The sequence below is a fragment of the Urocitellus parryii genome, chromosome 7 (assembly GCF_045843805.1).
Source record: "Urocitellus parryii isolate mUroPar1 chromosome 7, mUroPar1.hap1, whole genome shotgun sequence".
NCBI lineage: Eukaryota > Metazoa > Chordata > Mammalia > Rodentia > Sciuridae > Urocitellus > Urocitellus parryii.
In genome coordinates, this window is record NC_135537.1 from 28,792,507 (window position 1) to 28,812,247 (window position 19,741).

The 19,741-nt window shown below is 33.7% G+C and overlaps 1 protein-coding gene across 1 annotated transcript in view; it reads right to left on the minus strand.

Moving 5' to 3' along the window:
• The window catches only part of Pkhd1l1 (PKHD1 like 1), a 142,378-nt gene that overhangs the window by 99,852 nt on the left and 22,785 nt on the right, over positions 1–19,741 (minus strand). The window contains exons 10-18 of the mRNA XM_026384545.2: positions 18,574–18,644; positions 17,057–17,167; positions 15,047–15,136; positions 13,254–13,522; positions 11,939–12,030; positions 3,833–3,992; positions 3,159–3,294; positions 2,274–2,417; positions 613–770 (exon numbers count right to left, since the gene is read on the minus strand). Coding sequence (XP_026240330.2) covers positions 613–770; positions 2,274–2,417; positions 3,159–3,294; positions 3,833–3,992; positions 11,939–12,030; positions 13,254–13,522; positions 15,047–15,136; positions 17,057–17,167; positions 18,574–18,644 — 1,231 coding nt within the window. The remainder of the gene's footprint in view (positions 1–612; positions 771–2,273; positions 2,418–3,158; positions 3,295–3,832; positions 3,993–11,938; positions 12,031–13,253; positions 13,523–15,046; positions 15,137–17,056; positions 17,168–18,573; positions 18,645–19,741) is intronic.

Below are 19,741 nucleotides of genomic sequence, written 5' to 3' on the forward strand. Positions count from 1 at the left end.
TCAGTAACCACAGCATTCTTTCTCTAAGGAGAGCTGCCCCACATGTAGGCATATTAAGTCCTGTTGACACAGACCCAAGAACTCCCCTTTCCTTCCCTCTATCTTTGTCATGTCTCCTCCATTCTCCCCTCACACCAAGTAGGAGAATATATTACTACTCCTTAAACATTTCTTCATAGAAGATTGACAGTTAGTTAATTTTCTATGTAATAAAATAACAAGAGATTTAAACTTCATTGTTAAGCATTTTTACTATACTACATCTCTCAAGGATTTTCTAACTTTTTACGTGATGACCAGTTGGATTTTGGATGAAGATGAATGCTGGCATGGATAGAGGGACAGAGAGCCTGCACTCAAAAGCAAAACAAGATTCTAATAACTTTGAGATACTTTGTCCAGAAAAAGGGTGCAGGCTTTGTGCTCAATTGTCTCTGTGTCCCCTTAGACAAAAATGTTCATGATATATAAATCTTAGTAAGCTGATCAAATTCTGAATGATTTATGTGAATTTTGGAAGTAATGTCTCTTTCTCATTTGTCTATAAAGGTTCGGTGAACACCACCAAATGGTGCTGGGAAAATGCATGGTAGGAATATTCCTGGAGCATACTTCAACTTCTGATGACGCTGGAGTAAGAGGCACTGAGGCAATCCCATCCCAGTTCAGTGTGAATGTCTCCAAACTGGGTTTCCCTTTGGTTTGTTCTGTAATATCCAGTGTGACATTATTCCCTTCAAGTACTTCATAACCAAGCAGATCAAAGTCTCCTGAAATGAAGTACCAAACAATTTTAAGAGTTAATTAGTAACATACTAAATATCTATAACAGACATTCAAATAATGCCAAATTGTTTTTATTTGGAGTCCCATTAATTCAAAATAAGGATGAACAGGGGAAAAGAAAAGCAGATCCCCGCATTTGAGTAGATTTATTCATAGCAGAAATAGCAAAACAGTGAAGTGCTACCTACCAAAGTTCTTTATGACTTAAGAAGAAATATTGTAAGATAAACAGAGGGATACAACTGGGGATATGCAGTATAGATCAATGGACAAGAGGATATTCCAAAAAAATATTTTAGTTCTGTGCCAATATCATTATTTCAATGTAGAGGGCTTGACTGGGCTATTTTCTTTATGTATGAATACGGCAAAAAGCCAATTTCCAAAAACCAGCCCAGACTTATGAGGCTTGTTCAAACAATGTCACTTTGAGACAAACAAGACCTTGTCCTTAGAGGTTTCTCCTCTTTGGAAGGATACTATACTAGTTGAATCCCATTGATCTTCTTTATTGGGTAAAGGCTGACAATATATTCAGCCATGGTTTTAGTACCATATTTTTTAAGGTCACTGCTGAAGCCTCAAAATTTCTTTCTGATCTATAAACAGATCAATAAGAGTAGCTATATCCTCATTTTTATAGTATTTTGAACAACTAACTTTTTGAAATTTTTGGAGCTTCAATTCATATTAAACAAAATTCTTCATCTCCTATTTAACCATCAAATTAACAATTTCATAAAATAAGACATAAACATTGAGGTAACATTCTACTTTCATGAATTGGAAAATAAATACACACACACCCCCCAGGGACCTACCTTATAAGCTTAGATATACCAAATAGCCAAATTGCTTACTAACTTTAACTGAAGACAGAATATCTACCTCAATATTGCCCAAAATGTCATGTATAAAACATTAATATGAGGTTAAAAGCTATTACTTGAAAATATTTTTAAAAGGTTGAGAGATCAAATAATTTTGCATTAAACCCAGGTGAATTGATTTTTTTTAACAGCAGGACTCCTTAAGGATGTTAATATTCTAATGAGTTCTGTCAATCTTCAAGGAGTCTGATATGAAATGTTTCCCTTGTGAATTAGACCACATAATCCGTTCTTCAGGCAAGATTTGGTCAGACTAATGTTTCCTGAATAATATGGATTTACTTAAATTTTATTTTCAAAATTAATATTTTCACTGATTGTAAAAAGTATAATACTATAGCAATGAATATATTTGCAGTGCACACAGTGTATTTCTCCTGCATTGGAGCTATATATTTCTTGAAATAAAACTAAAATTTAAATTAATATAGAAAAAAATGTACCATTTAATTTCCATTTCTCCTACCATTGATCGAGGCTATGAATCTATTTTCCTCTATCATTTTATGGAACTTTTTTTTTTTTAACCTTTCATAGTAGAGTTGCCCAGGGTATCGTTTATTTCCTGGGGAAGCACAAAATGAAATACAAGCTTACCTCTAGTTGATACAAAGGTTATTGTGTAGATAAAGCTCTGGAGATTCCTTTTTCTTATTACTTGAACTGTGTCTGGTTTTACAGACCAGAGGTCATTCAAAGCTGATTGCATTAGGAAGCCAGAAGCATCAGCAGGTAACAAGACTTTTGGATGAATTAAAAAAGAAAAAAAAAAGGCAGATGAGTTGAAATCTTTCTGGCTTACAACAGACAAAGTATGTTTTGTACATTTTTAAAGCAGCCATACTCTGTAACATGTGAGTTATCACTTAGAGAAATTAAGCTCTGAAATTGATTTGTTCAATAGTTTGGCTTTTTAATTGGTTTGTGATATTTTTGAGACCAGGGATCATATTTTACTATTTAATATTCCCATAATAAGAAGTATGTATTTTGCAAACAGTGAGTACTCATTAATATTTATCACTTGAAATAATTAACAGAAATAGCAAAAGAATTTTTTTAGAATTTATTAGCAAATATAGAAATCTTCTATTATTAACCAACAAATTAGTGTATCATAGGTCTATCTCTTAATTTGGGAAATTGAAAGATATGTTTATATCATTGTAAGGATAAATTTAATTTTTATTTTCTGAATTTATACCTGTGAGCCACAGATACATAAAATCCTTATATGGATTTAGATATATGTATTTATAATTATCCTTATAAAAATGATGGTATATGCCATAAAGTTGTGTATATTTATGTCATTTTCTATCCCAATCTGAAGGCTTTTCTTCATGATTTATTTTTCTCCTTTGTCTAGCATATTATTAAAATGATAATTACCAAACAGTACCACAAGACTTAGAGTAAATCCTTTGTAGCTACATCTATATGTAAAAAGAAATAACATCACCCTAATTATTTATAACTTACTAGTCTTTTCCATGTTATAGATCAATCTGTATTGGTGAAATGAACATGAATTAGCTCCCACACATGGGCTGGTTACTGTGATCTTCTGGACTTCATTAGTTGCATTAGTTGTTTCCCAGTTTTCCAATGTTATAACCTATTTTCCAATTTGAAAAAACAAATCTTTAATATATGGGAAAATACACTCTGAAAGTATCATAATTCAGCTATTTAATGACTCTTTATTACTCCATTTTACTGCAAATGAGTAAATGATATTATAGACTATTTAAAAGCGGGTTTTATAATAAAAATATTCCAAGCCACAGCTCAGTAATTGTTGATAATTGCATTCCCCTAAAAAGCATCTTATCTCTTGAAATTAATAAGCAAATGGAGCCTTTGGCTTTGGATATTTTCATATATTTTGTGGTATCAGTAATTCAATCCAGGGCCTCATGTACTAGGCAAGCACTCTACCACCCCCAGCCCTAAGAATTTTATTTATTTATTTATTTATTATTTATTTTTTTGTTATACATGGACACAATAAATTTTGTTTGTTTATTTTTATGTGGTGCTAAGGATTGAACCCAGTACCTCACATGTGTGAGGCAAGTGTTCTACCACTGAGCCATAACCCCAGCCCCACTGAGAATTATTTTTGATAAAGTGGATCTATCATCACAGCAAACCTGTACTTCCTGGATAATTGTTGACTGGGATTTGATAACTTGTTCCTCATTTATTGCATCTCCTGTTTGTTGTTCAGTATAGACATTTCTAAACTGGTATAGTCCAACATCAACAAAAGCACTCAATCTATACTCCTGCAGCAAGATTTCAATATAATATCTGGAAAATAAAATAACTAATGAATATTATATTTTTCCCCAGAATACTAGGCATGAATTTTTTTTCAATGAATAAAACATCAACATCCACAAAATCTATTAAATGATTTATATTGTATAAAATCCACACTTATAGAATAATATATTAAAATATTTAAAGTTTCATAGCAGTTTGTTTAAAATATAATGAATATAAGATATCTGAATTGTTTCCATTCCTGACCAATTCTTTTAGCTTAGTCAGTTGACTATTGATTGAAGAAGATACTAACTCCTATCCTTAAGGACCTTAAAACAAAATATCAATGTAGATTATGATAATAATTATTAGGAATACAATACAGAGGACATACAGAAGTTAAATATTTTTATATAGTCAAGAAAATGACAAGCAGGCTTAGACATATTATATATTTTGCAACTAAGTGGTTGTATGTGTCAAGGATGAAAGCCTTTGCAAATACCATTCAAATTCAAATATTCCCTAAAGGTCCATGTGTTAAAGACTTGGTCACCAGCTTGTGACACCATTGGAGATGGTAGGACCTAAAGGATGTGAGACCTAGTGGTATTCCCATGAAGTATATACTGTGACTCTGGCTCCTTTCCTTTTCCTCCCCCATCGCCCATATCCACCCCTCTCTCTCTGGTGACTGAAAGTAAAGCAAATTATATATATATCTCCTTCCCTGTGGCCATGAGGTGAACAGCCTTTTTCCTCCATTCACTCCCTGCCATAATGTACCACATTCCCAACCAGGGACTAGCATCTTCTGAAACTATAAACCAAAAAAACTTTTCCTCCTTATAAGTTTATCATCTCAGGTATTTGTCCCAATCCCACTCTCACATTTCTGAAAGTTAGCTCCATTTATATCTTGGGGAATAAAATAGTGCCTCAGGAAATTTCTACTGGTTAGACTGACTACAACCCTCTAACAAGACAGGTGGGATTCATACCTTATGTTTGGAATTCTTGACTCCAAAGAACTCTTGCCCATTGTCTAATTCTATCCAGAATAAGGCATTAACTGACTAGCTGTTAGAGATGAATGCAAAACTGCTGTGTCCTCATCTAAATCTCTAGAAATGCCACTATTATGATATCACATCATCCAACAGATATTCTTGTTGTATACGAAGAATAAATATCCACAGTATGTGGGAGGCTGAATGAGGGATATTTATCTTTCATCTAGGATGATGGAGCCCTAGATACTCCCCCTGACAGAACGGGTACTGGAGGATTACATCAGGATCTTGGCTGCCTTAGGAACCTGTTCACCAGCTCTTCAAAATCCAAGTAGCCAAGACTAATTAAGGAGCAGGACCTAAAGAAAGCATTAAATTCTGCATTCTTACTTTGAGCTTAAAAATATTAATTGGGCACTTTCTATGTGTAAGACAGTAAACTAAGCATTTTGCATAAATTATTATTTAATCTTCACAAAAGTCTTATAACAGTATTCTCTTTCTTCAAATGAATAACAGATACTAAGAGAATCTTATGGATTTAATTTTTTAATTAATAACTGAGATGGTATTCAAAGTACAGTAAAGAACTGATCAGACACCTCTCAAAAGAAGAAATATGAATGGATGACAAATATATAAAATGTTCAGTACCACAAGCAACTAGGGAAATGCAAATCAAAACTACATAGAAATTTTTACCTCAGTCCAGTTATAATGGCAATCATCAAGAATACAACTAATAATAAATGCTGGCAAGGATATGGGAGAAAATATATACTCATACATTGTTGGTGGAATTGCAAACTAGTATAACCACTGTGAAAAGCAATATGGAGATTTCTCAAAAGACTAGGAATGGAACCACCCTATGATCCAATTATCCCACTCCTTGGTTTTATCCTAAACTAAAATTTTAAAAGAACTAAAATTTTTTAAAACCTGAAAATCTACATACTATAGTGATAAACACTCATGAATGTTTATAGCAACACAATTCACAATAGCAAAGTTATGGAACCAGGCAAGGTACCCATCAACAGATTAACAAATAAAGAATATGTGGTATATATACACAATGGAGTTTTACTCAGCCATAAAGAGAAATGAAATGATGGCATTTTTTTGAAAGTCAGTGGAACTGGAGAACATTCAAAGTGAAATAAACCATACTCAGAAAGTCAAAGATTGGATGTTTTATTTCATATACAGAAGCTAGAGTCAACTAAAGGGGGAAAAGTGTAGGGGAGAAATACATGAAAATAGGAGATCTCTAAGGTAGAGGAAAAGATAGGGAGGAAGGAGGACACTAAAAGAGAGGAACTGTGGAATTAAATTGACCAAATTATGACATGTAGTATATGAATATACCCTAGTGAATTCCACCTTTATGTATATTGGTAAAGCAACAATTTATAAAAACTATAAATAAATAGAAGGAAGACCAGTAGAATAGAGGAAAGTGAATAGGGGAAAAAAGGAGAGGTAGAAAAGAGGAAGTACTGGTGACTGAAAGTAAAGCAAATTAAATTCCATTAATGTATAATTATATAAAAATTAACCTTAATATTATGTATCACTATAATGCACTAATTAAAATGCTTTAAAAATTGACCAAAAAGATCTGCACTTAGATGAAATGATACCTGATATTCTTATATCTGTAGAATGAACTGGCAACATGAACTGACTTTGGACAGTCTCTGCGAAAATGAAAGTCTATTTCTTCATCCCTTGAATCTATGCTTGACCATTTGCTATGGTCAATGGGATAGAAGCAAATGTGACAAAAACAAATATTTAAAAGTGTGTGTTTGATAGTAATTGCTATCATTATTGTTGGGAACCTATCCACCAACACCACAAGCTTGGGTTAAGCTCCTGGAATATAAGAAATCACGTAGGATGAGATGCTCCCCATATCTATATCTCAGTGCCAGTCATGCCATCTGAGATGTACAAATGGAATTTAGGTCATCCTAGATCATCAATCCCAAACTAAAGAGGCCAGGAACAAATGAACTGTCCAGCCAATGACAAAATTTTGTGAAATAATAAACATTTATTATTTGAAGCCTTTAGGCTAAAGTGGTTTGCTATGCAGTAAAACCTAACAGATACATATGTTAAAACCAAGGCCAACATCATTCTACACAGAGAAAAAAAAACATTTCTTCTAAAAACTGGAATAAGACAGGAATGCCCTATTTTATCACTTCTATTCAACATAGTCCTTGAAACTCTAGCCTGAGCAAGTAAGCAATAGAAAAAAAATAAGGATACAAACAGGAAAAGAAGAGCTCAAATTATCTATTTGCCAAGATCATGATCCTATATTTCGAAGACCCAAAACACTTCACCAGAAAACTTGTAGAATTCATAAACAAACTCAGAAAAGTAGCAGGATATAAAATTGATACCCATAAAGCAATTGCATTCCTATACACCAATGATGAATCAGCTGAAAGAGAAATTAGGAAAATTCTCCCATTCACAGTAGCCTCAAAAACAAAATTCTTGGGAATCAATCTAACAGAAGAGGTGAAAGACCCACAGTGAAAACTACAGAACACTAAAGAAAGAAATTGAAGAAGACCTTAGGAGATAGAAAGACCTCCCATGCTCTTGGATAGGCAGAATTAATATTGTCAAAACAGCCATACTACCCAAAGCGCTATTGAGATTTAATGCAATTCCCATTAAATTCCAATATTGTTCTTCATAGAAATAGAAAAAGCAGTCATAAAATTTATTTGGAAAAACAGGAGGCTCAGAATAACCAAAGCAATCCTTAGAAAAGTGAGGCAGGAGGCATCACAATACCAGACATTAAATTATACTACGGAGTTACAGTAACAAATACTCACTTGTATTGGTACCAAAGCAGGCAAGATGGCCAATGATAAAGAATAGAAGACACAGAGACAAACCCACATAAATACAGTTATCTCATACTAGACAAAGGCACCAAAAACATACATTGGAGAAAATATAGCCTCTTGAAAAAAAATGATTCTGGGAAAACTGGAAATATGTTGTAGAATAAAACTTAATCCCTATCTCTCACCCTTCACAAAACTCAACTGAAAGTGGGTCAAGGACATAGGCATTAGACCAGAAACTGTACACCTACTAGAAGGCCCAACTCTTCATCTTGTTGGCCTAAGAACTGACTTCCTCAACAAAATTCTAAAGCTCAAGAAGTAAAATCAAGAATCAATAAATGGAACATTATCAAACTAAAAAGCTTTTTCACAGCAAACGAAACAATCCAAAGCATGAAGAGAGAACCCACAGAATGAAAGAAAATCTTTGTCACTTGCACCTCTGACAGAGGATTAATCTCCAGGATATATAAAGAACTCAAAAAGTTTAACCCCCAAAACCCAAATTACTCAATAAATGGGCAAAGGAATTGAAAAGGCACTTCACAGAAGAATAAATACAGTCAACAAACATGAAAAATTGTTCAATTCTATTTGTTAACTCTAGCGCTATGGGTGTCCTATTGAGGAATTTGGAGCCCGACCCCACAGCATGTAGGTCGTAGCCAACTTTTTCTTCTATCAGATGCCATGTCTCTGATTTAATATCAAGCTCCTTGATCCATTTTGAGTTAACTTTTGTGCACGGCGAGAGATAGGGATTCAGATTCATTTTGGTGCAAATGGATTTCCAGTTTTCCCAGCACCATTTGTTGAAGATGCTATCTTTCCTCCATTGCATGCTTTTAGCCCCTTTATCAAAAATAAGATAGTTGTAGTTTTGTGGATTGGTTACTGTGTCCTCAATTCTGTACCATTGGTCCACCCGCCTGTTTTGGTACCAGTACCATGCTGTTTTTGTTACTATTGCTCTGTAGTATAGTTTGAAGTCTGGTATCGCTATACCGCCTGATTCACACTTCCTGCTTAGTATTGTTTTTGCTATTCTGGGTCTTTTATTATTCCATATGAATTTCATGATTCTTTTATCGATTTCTACAAGATATGCTGTTGGGATTTTGATTGGCATTGCATTGAACTTATATAGGACTTTTGGTAATATCGCCATTTTGATGATGTTAGTTCTGCCTATCCATGAGCAGGGTATATTTTTCCATCTTCTAAGGTCTTCTTCTATGTCTTTCTTTAGGGTTCTGTAATTTTCATTGTATAAATCTTTCACCTCTTTTGTTAGGTTGATTCCCAAGTATTTTATTTTTGGGGGGGATATTGTGAATGGAGTAGTTAAAAAGTTTTTTCTCAGCAAAAGAAACAATAAGAGAGATAAACAGGGAGCCTACATCCTGGGAACAAATCTTTACTCCACACACTTCAGATAGAGCCCTAATAACCAGAATATACAAAGAACTCAAAAAATTAGACAATAAGATAACAAATAACCCAATCAATAAATGGGCCAAGGACCTGAACAGACACTTCTCAGAGGAGGACATACAATCAATCAACAAGTACATGAAAAAATGCTCACCATCGCTAGCAGTCAGAGAAATGCAAATCAAAACTACCCTAAGATACCATCTCACTCCAGTAAGACTGGCAGCCATTAGGAAGTCAAACAACAATAAGTGCTGGAGAGGATGTGGGGAAAAGGGCACTCTTGTTCATTGCTGGTGGGACTGCAAATTGGTGCAGCCAATTTGGAAAGCAGTATGGAGATTTCTCGGAAAGCTGGGAATGGAACCACCATTCGACCCAGCTATTCCCCTTCTCGGTCTATTCCCTAAAGCCCTAACAAGAGCATGCTACAGGGACACTGCTACATCGATGTTCATAGCAGCTCAATTCACGATAGCAAGACTGTGGAACCAGCCTAGATGCCCTTCAATAGATGAATGGATAAAAAAAAATGTGGCATTTATATACTATGGAGTATTATTCTGCATTAAAAAATGACAAAATCATAGAATTTGGAGGGAAATGGATGGCATTAGAGCAGATTATGCTAAGTGAAGCTAGTCAATCTTTAAAAAACAAATACCAAATGACTCCTTTGATATAAGGGGAGTAAACAAGGACAGGGTAGGGACGAAGAGCTTGAGAAGAAGATTTACATTAAACAGGGATGAGAGGTGGGAGGGAAAGGGAGTGAGAAGGGAAATTGCATGGAAATGGAAGGCGATCCTCAGGGTTATACAAAATGTCATATAAGAGGAAAGGAGGGGCAAGACAAGATAATACAAATGGAAGAAATGATTTACAGTAGAAGGGGTAGAGAAAGAAAAGGGGAGGGGAGGGGAGGGGAGGGGAGGGGGGATAGTAGAGAATAGGACAGACAGCAGAATACATCAGACACTAGAAAGGCAATATGTCAAGCAATGGAAGGGAAACTGATATGATACAGCAATTTGTATATGGGGTAAAAGGGGGAGTTCATAGTCCACGCGAATCAAACTGTGTAATATGATGTATTAAGAACTATGTAATGTTATGAACGACCAATAAAAAAAGAAAAAGAAAAATTGTTCAACATCTCTAATGATTACAGAAATGAAAATTAAAACTATATTGAGATTTTATCTCATTCCAGTCAGAAGGGCAACAATCAAGAATGTAAGCAACAAATAATGTTGGCGAGGATGTGGGGAAAAAGGTACACTCATATGTTGCTGGTAGGATTGCAAATTGATGCAAGCACTCTGGAAAAAATAGTATCGAGATTCCTCAAAAATTAAGAATGGAAGCATTATTTGACCTGTTTACACCATTCCTTGGTATATATTCAAAGGAGTTAAAATAAGCATACTGCAGTGACACAGCCACATCAATGTTTATAGCAGCTCAACTCACAATAGCTAAGCTATGGAACCAACCTTGGTGCCCATCAACAGATGAATGGATAAAGAAAATGTGGTATATATGCACAACAGAAATTATGGCCCTTAAAAAAATGACCTCATGATTTTTGCTGGTAAACGATGGATCTGGAGACTATCATGCTAAGTGAAATAAGCCAATCCCCCAAACCAAAGGTCAAGTGTTCTCTCTGATATGTAGATTCTAACACACAGCAATGGGGGTAAGATAAGAGTAGAAGTTCAGCCAATTAGACAAAGGGGAATGAAGGGAAGGGCAGGGAATAAGGAATAGGAAAGAGAGTGGAATAAATAAATGTTATATAACATTCCTATGTTCATACATGAATACACCAACAGTGAAACTCCACATAATGTACAACCCAGAAAAATGAGATTTTAATTAAAATAAGTTATATTCCATGTAGGTATAATATGTCAAAATATACTCTACTGCATGTATATCTAAAAGGAACAAATTTTAAAAATTTTAAAACCTAACAGATACAAATAGTAAGTAAAAAATGATATTAACACATCTTTTGACATTCTCTATGGAACATACTTATTTTGAATATATCATGTCTCTTATCTTCCTGTTTTCTAGGAATCCTGAATGGCATTTTGAATGTTATTATCTGCTATTTGAATAATACTTTCATTTACTTTCTGGAGTTGACCTTTCAATACTAGATTTCATGTTCCTTATGAGTAGGGATTTTATTTTAATATTGTTTGTATTAGATTTCAAGTGCCTGTTCCATGGCCTGGGATAAATCAGCAAATAATAAATATATATTAGAAGTGTTACTAGTTCATGGGATTTTGTGATTGTTTTTTCCCTAGCAACATTCAAGTGCTCAGACATTGGAACAAAGAAACTAGAGAATTGGAGTGAATGAAAAGTCCTGAAAAAAATGAAAATCAGGATTAAGTAATTTTCACAAAATTATAGTTTCTGCAACAAGGTTAAATTAAATTTCAAATTTACCTGGTTAGCTAAATGTCAGTATTCCTGAAGATATAGAAGCAAACTTTAATAAAATTATAAAGAATGACCAATTGTAAATTCAAGCAATTAACTGTCATGCCCACCAATGAAAACAAAAGATTTTAAAATATAAGCTTACATTTTTAAAATATCACACAATCACTTTATGGTAAGAAAAACACCTTACTCTTTTCCTTTCTGAAGATGAATATCATCTGATCTTTGCGTTGGACTGGAAAAATAACTGTTGGCATTGGCAGAATGATATGCAATCCTCACCTTATCCCAGAAAAGCAGAGAATAAAAGGAGAATTTTTAATATTTTAAACATCTAATTATCTTTATCAGTACTGTAATCCTGATGCTATTCTTCTAAGATCTGTTATCCCTGACAACATAGAGTTTTAAAAAATTATGCAAGCTCACTCACTTCATCACTTTACCCTTCACTCACACCAACTCCACTCTACTGAGTATACTGCACAGATCATGGCTTTCCATAATTAGCACTGCAATGGACAATAAGAGGAAACATACTGGTAGAATGTGTTATTATTAATCATTCTTTTGCTCTGTGGAGAACTTTCAAAGATTTGATACAAATTATAAATTTAGAGGTAGCCCTGAAAGATATCAAAGATTGTTAAATGGTTCTACGTAGTACAGAGAGAGGCCTTTGGGCTTCCCACTAATGTCATCTTTGGAGTAAGCATGCCAAGAAGCTATGGTAAACTGGAATTCATAAATTACAAAAGCAATTTAAAGTTACATAAACCCATTTGTGAAGAAATCTTGCCATATAAATTCATCATAAAATACAATTTTGATTTGATTGGTCAGTTTCACACTTGTGAAATTATCCTTTGAAACCCTCTTGTCCTTCGGTACTATGACAAAATACAAAATAAACTAATGACTGTAGATGTCTAATAAAGTTTTAGTTGTGGTCATAAAAAATCGGAAGGAAGTTTTTAACTTATTAGTAGGAGGGTATTTGACTAACTTAATAAGCCCATGTAATAACATACTATTCATCATTAAAAAATGATGATCAAATTTTGTAAATACTACTATGTGACAAAGATGACACTGATCTTTTATGATCCTTTATATAAAAAGAAAATAGAGGTTAAAAAGAAATGACAGGCTTCCATCTCATAACCAAGTAAATGTAGAGTAGTGAAACCTTTTCATTGTTTTTCAATATCCTATATTGTGGCTACAATTCTTTCATAATAAAAGAAATCCTTCAAATGCATAAAGTAAATGTATGCATTTTTTCCTTTGCAGAGAAAAGTTACACATGAGAAATAATTTCCTTTTAAGCTATGGGTTTTCCACAAGTTTGTATCATGTGCTAAAATAGCAAAGAAATTGATCACATGAAATCATTTCTCATAAATTCTTTAATATATTCATTGATTTTTTACTTAGAATAAGTGAGATACAAAGATCATCACGCTATTTTTATAATATCAAGTAGTGTTTTGCAGTGTCCCTACCTTATCTTCTGGAAGTCCAGTCTGGCTGAAATAAATGGCATAACGGTCATCACCTTTGATGTAGAATCTATAAACATCAGAATCTGGAGCCACCAAAAATCCACTGAAGCGTGCAACAAATGTATCTTGTCCCATGGGCCAGGCATAGGAAGCTGAGTCTACCCAACTGGCACCCATATACCCTGGCGTTTTTTCATTATATCCAAGTATGTCCTCAAGATGTACTGGCCGGCTGTTATTCCATACCTCAAGTTTTAGACCTCTCCCACCTAAATATAATGAAACAAAAGAAGCCATTCATCAGAGTCATGATGCAATGTCTCAATGGCCTTATATTTGAGTGGTAATTATAGATGTCCTATGTCAATTAACATTTTTAGATCATGTGTGAAACTAAATCAATTATATGTACCCCTACATGTACTTGTTCCCAGAAGACAGAGTGCAATTAGGGTAATCTACAATTTATTTATTATTACCATATTTATCTGAGCCTCCATTACCACACATGTTAGAAGTGAATAATAATATTATTTGAATGGTTTCCATTAGGGATTTTATGTACTATATATGTAAAATATTTGGCACTAAATAGAACTTTACATAAAGATAATGATACATAATAATTAGTTACTTATGCTATAACTAATGTTGTTTCATATAGTGAAGTCTCAAAACTTCATAATCCAAACCATTTGATTACTAAATATTTGCCTTGTTTATTCTAAATGGCTTATAAAGCCATTAATCAAGGAAAATAGATTGTTAGCTTTAAGATATAGCTCAGCATTTGTTTTTCTGGTTTTTTTTCTTCTTCTTTTTTAAGCATTGCTTTTGTGCTAAGATTTTATCCTGTCTTGGATAGAATCAGAGAATACTCTCAATAAAACGTAACTACACTTGCCAGTACAAACACTGTCATGGAGTTTCTCTTAATCAGAAATTTGCTATCACATGTTTTTCTTTTTTCCTTAAAATGCAACAACTGTTGTGCTCATGCCTTCTTTCAGCAGCCTTAAGCCTGCCTGAATCTGGAAAATAATGACTACTCCTGTTCAGCTGCATTTGGATATGTTACAAATGTAGAAAAGATTGAACACATCAGCCTCCTATAGCACCAGCATTTCCTGATACGTACAACTTTCTCTAAAGTTACCAATTACAAATATCAAAATTATCTTCTTAAACTTGTGAGACTTTTTTCAAATATTTGAAACAAAGAAGTTTAAGAGTTTGGCAAACAGAATTTATTAGGCTCCAAATACCAACAATGACACAACTGTAAATAGATTTCAATGTGTGCACAGGATAAGAGAGAGATACATGCCCCACTCAAACACTGGCAAGCACTCCACTGGAAGGCCATGTACTGCAAGGGGAAAATCTGAAAAGAACTTCTAATGACATTTCTTTCATCTGTTTTCATTCTCAAACCATTCTAAAAAAGTAAGGATTTAACCCCTGCCTTTTTTTTTCAACCAGGAAAAGGCATTTTAAACATTTTCATAAAGTCTATGAAATAAAGGTACCATTATACTCTATCAATAGAGAAATGCTGCTTCTAGTAGGGTGTCAGGAGACCAGGCTGAGTTTATCTCCACAGATGCAGCTTTAATGCAGCTATTTTAATACAAATGTTTTCTAATACAGAAAATATAATTTAAAAACATTTATTATAATTCTCACCACAAATTCTAAAAAAATTCAAATAATATTTTTTACTAATGCTATATATTAATAATATTCCTTTATTACAAACATAGAAATTGTTATTCTCTCTTATAATAACTTACCTGGATATACAGTTTTGAGAATAGGAGGTTTGGGGGGTGTCTTGCAATATATACTATTTTCTGTGATATTCAGAATATCACAGGTTTGACCTATACAGAAGCAAAATGCAGAACTGTTACAAATGAAGCTTTATAATGCATATCACATCAGCCTATCTTGAGTTATTTTTTTCAATTAAAATCAAAGTTACATAAGCAAGTGACAAAGTTGGGGCCCTTTCATTTAAATATTCTACATGAAATCTTATCATTGGCTTAATAATAAGTATCATTAATTGTTATACTTCCATAAAGGGAAAATTTTTCTGGTAAAATATTGCAAGTCTGAGATAGAAAATTCCAGTTTCTGAGAAAAAATATGAAAAACTAGATAAAACTGTATCTTTGTAAAAGTGAAGACTTGTTTTGTTTCTCAGAGAAAAGTTGCAGAATACCCATGAAGTCCAGAATTTAAAGGTAGGTTACAACCTCTTAAGTAGGAAAAATGATAGTATAGTCCAAGTTCTTAAAATTAAAACAACAGGGACAATAATTTTGAAATGGTATTTTAACAGAAAAACTGTGTCCCAAATGGGCAAGGGACTAAAGAGAAAAAATTATAACTTCTACATAAACATAATTAGACTTCATAGAAGAGTCTCTTTTAAGAGTCTCTTTTAAGAGTCTCTTTTAAGTGTTTGCCTCATGAGGGTCAGCCCTCAGTATTTACTAGAGTTAACAAACATGAGGACAAGAAAAATGGAGAGAGATACCTTTGCCAGTTTCTGTTTGGTGGCCTGGAAAATGTAAACTTTTAATGCTTTCACTATTAGAATGACTTATGGATGCAAGAAAATTAAAATAGGAAATAGTGAATTCAAATAATATATTAAACCCACAGTCCATTTTACTGGAAGCACAGAAAACATTCCTATAAGGTTCATTATCTTTAAAAAAATTATCAATGATTCCAAATCTCAATATGGTTGCCATATTAATAGAATGATATAGAACAGAAATCTAACAACCTTTTGTCACATCAACAGTATCCTAATTAAAACAGACACAATATCAGATAAGAAAGCATATTATATAAATTACAAGTATTTCATACCCTGATTTTAATATTTAAAACATAAAATCTGATCCAAATAATGTGTTATATGAATGTCAAAAATCTTATGTTTTAACAGTTGGGCAGGTGATCAACAAGGATTCATGTGGGCTAGAAAGCTATTGTACATATATTAGAAGTTGCTTTATATCTGTTTCTCTTCTCTTCTGAAATCACATTCTGGCAGACTCATAGGAAGATTCCTTAAAAGGTAGAAGATACCCCAGCAAGGGGGCTGTGAGAAGAAAAATGTAGGTGCCCAGTTACAAGAGTGAGCATCCTGTCCTCTACCTATCAAGAAAGTGATGTCCTATGACTCAATGGAAAGAGTACCACTATGACATTCATCCCAACCTCCCTTTTCAGCTACATGGTTCACTATCTCTACATAGATCCAGAACAGACACATAAAAGTGACCCATACCTAGAGAACCAAGCCCTATATGTATTCATAAACAGATAACGCAATAATTTATGCTTTTTCCAAGGCCTGTATCATGCCAAACTACTAATGCACAGTATATGAAAAAGTATGGGCAGAATATGCCAAAATGCTAATTAAATTCCATCATAATTAAATAACTTTTTGGAAGTAACAGAAGTTCAAGGGGATTTAAGAGCTTATTAAATAGAGAATGGGTGTGTTCTTAACTGTGGTGGGGAATTTGTGGATGGCAGTGATGATACTTCCATAAATGCCTCTTAGAGATAAAGTGCCCACTAAGGGCTGCAAGGAGTGGCCCTCATGGAAAAATAGCAGAAGGAAGAGCATGGAGCCCAGAACAAAATGCTGTGTGAATACCCCCAGGTTTAAATGAATGACAACAGAGAAAAAACTATTATTTTTCTTACAAATTAAACAAGAATAGGCAGGATTTATTCCTATAAGTTAGTATATTAAGCATCATGAAAAATACCTCCAACTAGAACTTTCACTGGGAGATCCGTTTGATCAAAGAACCTCCCTCTTATTGTTAGTGTGGTGCCACCTCCAGTGCTTCCTTTTGAAGGTGAAACTGTAGTGACCTCTGGGGGAAAAAAATCACATTAAATATCATATGTCAGGAATATCAGGCATCATCCCAAATGCTTCATTTTAAAAAAAATTCTGAATTACCTAGCCACAGCACATAATTTAGTGTAGGTAGTGGATTACTAATTGAGTGAATTAAGTGTTTCATTATTTTGTCTCTGATGCAGTCCTGCAAAGAGGATAATAAACATGGCTTTCACAGACACTGACATTCAATGGGTGACTGGGCTTTAATGGTGACTAGTACTAAAGAAATGATTATCAGGAGACCAGGTGAGTAAGGAAAAACTGAGCTGAGTATAGATATTTAGCTCCAAAAGAAAACCCAGGCAGGGTACAGTTCATGCATGTAATCCCAATGGCCCGGGAGGCTGAGGCAGGGTTAGGGTTAGGGTTAGGGTATCTGGAGTTCAAAGCCAGCCTCAGCAACTTAGCAAGGTGCTAAGCAACTCTGTGAGACCCTGTCTCGAAATAAAATATAAAAAAGACTGGAGATGTGGCTAAGTGATTAAGTACCCCTGAGTTCAATCCCCAGTACCAAAAAAAAAAAAAGAAAAAGAAAAACACAGAAAGGCAGGTCAAACGCCTTCTCTTTCATAGGCTCTTGAAGAATGCATTTATGCTTAAGGACTAACATTTTATATTTATATTTTTTCATATAGTAATACATTTAACTATGATTAGACTTTCTGTGGCTTTGTACATAGAAGCTTTAGGTATGTTGATAAAATAACCCAGTACATGACAGACAGCAAATTCTTACTAAATATTTTCTTATTAATGACTTCAAAGTTTTATGCATTATATGAATTTTAAATAAATTTCTAGGAAAAATCAAGATATTTCACATTTGATTGATTCTAAAACATACATTTTTTCACACTTTAGTATTTGTAAAATTCAAACATATCTCTCCATCACTCCTGACTGGGTATGGTTCTTGCGGGAGGGTTTGTGCTTCCTTCTGCCACTCTACTAGGGAGACTATCAACCTGAGACTTCTTGAAAATAATTAAATTAAATTAAACTAAAATCTTCTTGAGAATTATTTTGGATCACACTTTACAGCACAAATCTGAGTACTGGTTTGTGGTTTAAATTAACAGGAAAAATTTTTTCTCCTCTTTCACCAACAACTAAAGTTGAGATATGAAAATTTTTGTGCTGTCTCTGTTAGTGTGACAAGTTCATTTTTTCATCTTACACAAAGAATGTAGTTTTGGGTGTCCTAACTGAATGTCAGCCTGCTTTTAGATTCTCCATATTAGGTATTTTTCCTTTCCTAGCAGTACATAAAATAACATAGTATACCTTAAAGTGATTATTACCTTTGATTTAATAAAATGAAGCATAATTACTTCTTTCCATACACATATACAGAATGAGAGAATTGTCACATACCTGCATATGTTTGAAACATTGAAATTTTATTCAGAGAGGAAACAAAATATGCCATTTTCTGTGGGAAACTCCTGTTTTAAAAAAAGGTAAAATTTCCAGCTTTTAAAAATTTCCTTTATTTTAGGATTTTTTAAAAACTATAGTGATAGAGATCATCAAATGCCTTGCAAAGGAATGCGTTGAAACTTTTGGAGGAAGATAAAAAGTTCCACATCTTGATTTGGCTGTTGGTTACACACACACACACACACACACACACACACACACATACACATTTGCCACAGTTTAGTATAACTGCTCACTTCAAATAATATTAATTAGTGCATCTTGTCATGTGTAAATTATTCCTTAAAAATGTTGATTTTAAGAAACTATATTGACAAAAGCAACCATAAAAATAACACAGGAGGATGACCTTTTGTAACAGCTGAGCTCTCCTGCTAAGAGTTTTCAGTTTATTATGCGATTTGATCTTGATGTCAACTACATGAGATAGGTGACAAAGAATTTCTTTGAATTTCTCAAGGTTACAGAGCCAATAAGCAGTAGAAACAGAATGGGAGGCCAGGCAGTTTGAGCAGAGAGCCCTGGCTCCTAATCTGGGTACCACACAATGCTCGCTCCCCTGTCCATTGATTAGTGTGAGATACAGATGGATGAGAGCAAATTAAGAACAATCCACCAGGCTTACATCATCCTTAATAAACACAAAACCTTATATTTTGATAGACACTTACACTTCCATAACCTGGAGGGATAGGAAGGGAAAGAATCCTAGAAATTAAATAACTTCAATAAAATTTATAATTAGAAAGTTTAATAAATTCAAATGAGAATTTCAAGGCCCAAAATGTATTCAGCATAATAATACTACATCAAACTAGAATCTAAAGGGATAATGTAAATCTTCTGCTTGAGATCAACAATGAACTTCCCTGCAAATCTAACCCAGGCATTACAATGTACATTTGTAGGACTAAAGAGTCTTTGGAAATATTTTATGCTAAATTAGTTATTTAAGAAGTTCCTACTAGAGTGTGTATTTTTATGTTATAAGCTTTTCAGTTGATTTGCAAAGATCTGAAACCATGCAAACTTCAAAAATCTTATGTCTGGCCAGATCCTGAATCTCAAAAATTAACTCTGCTTCTTAAGTTAGTGGGAAAAT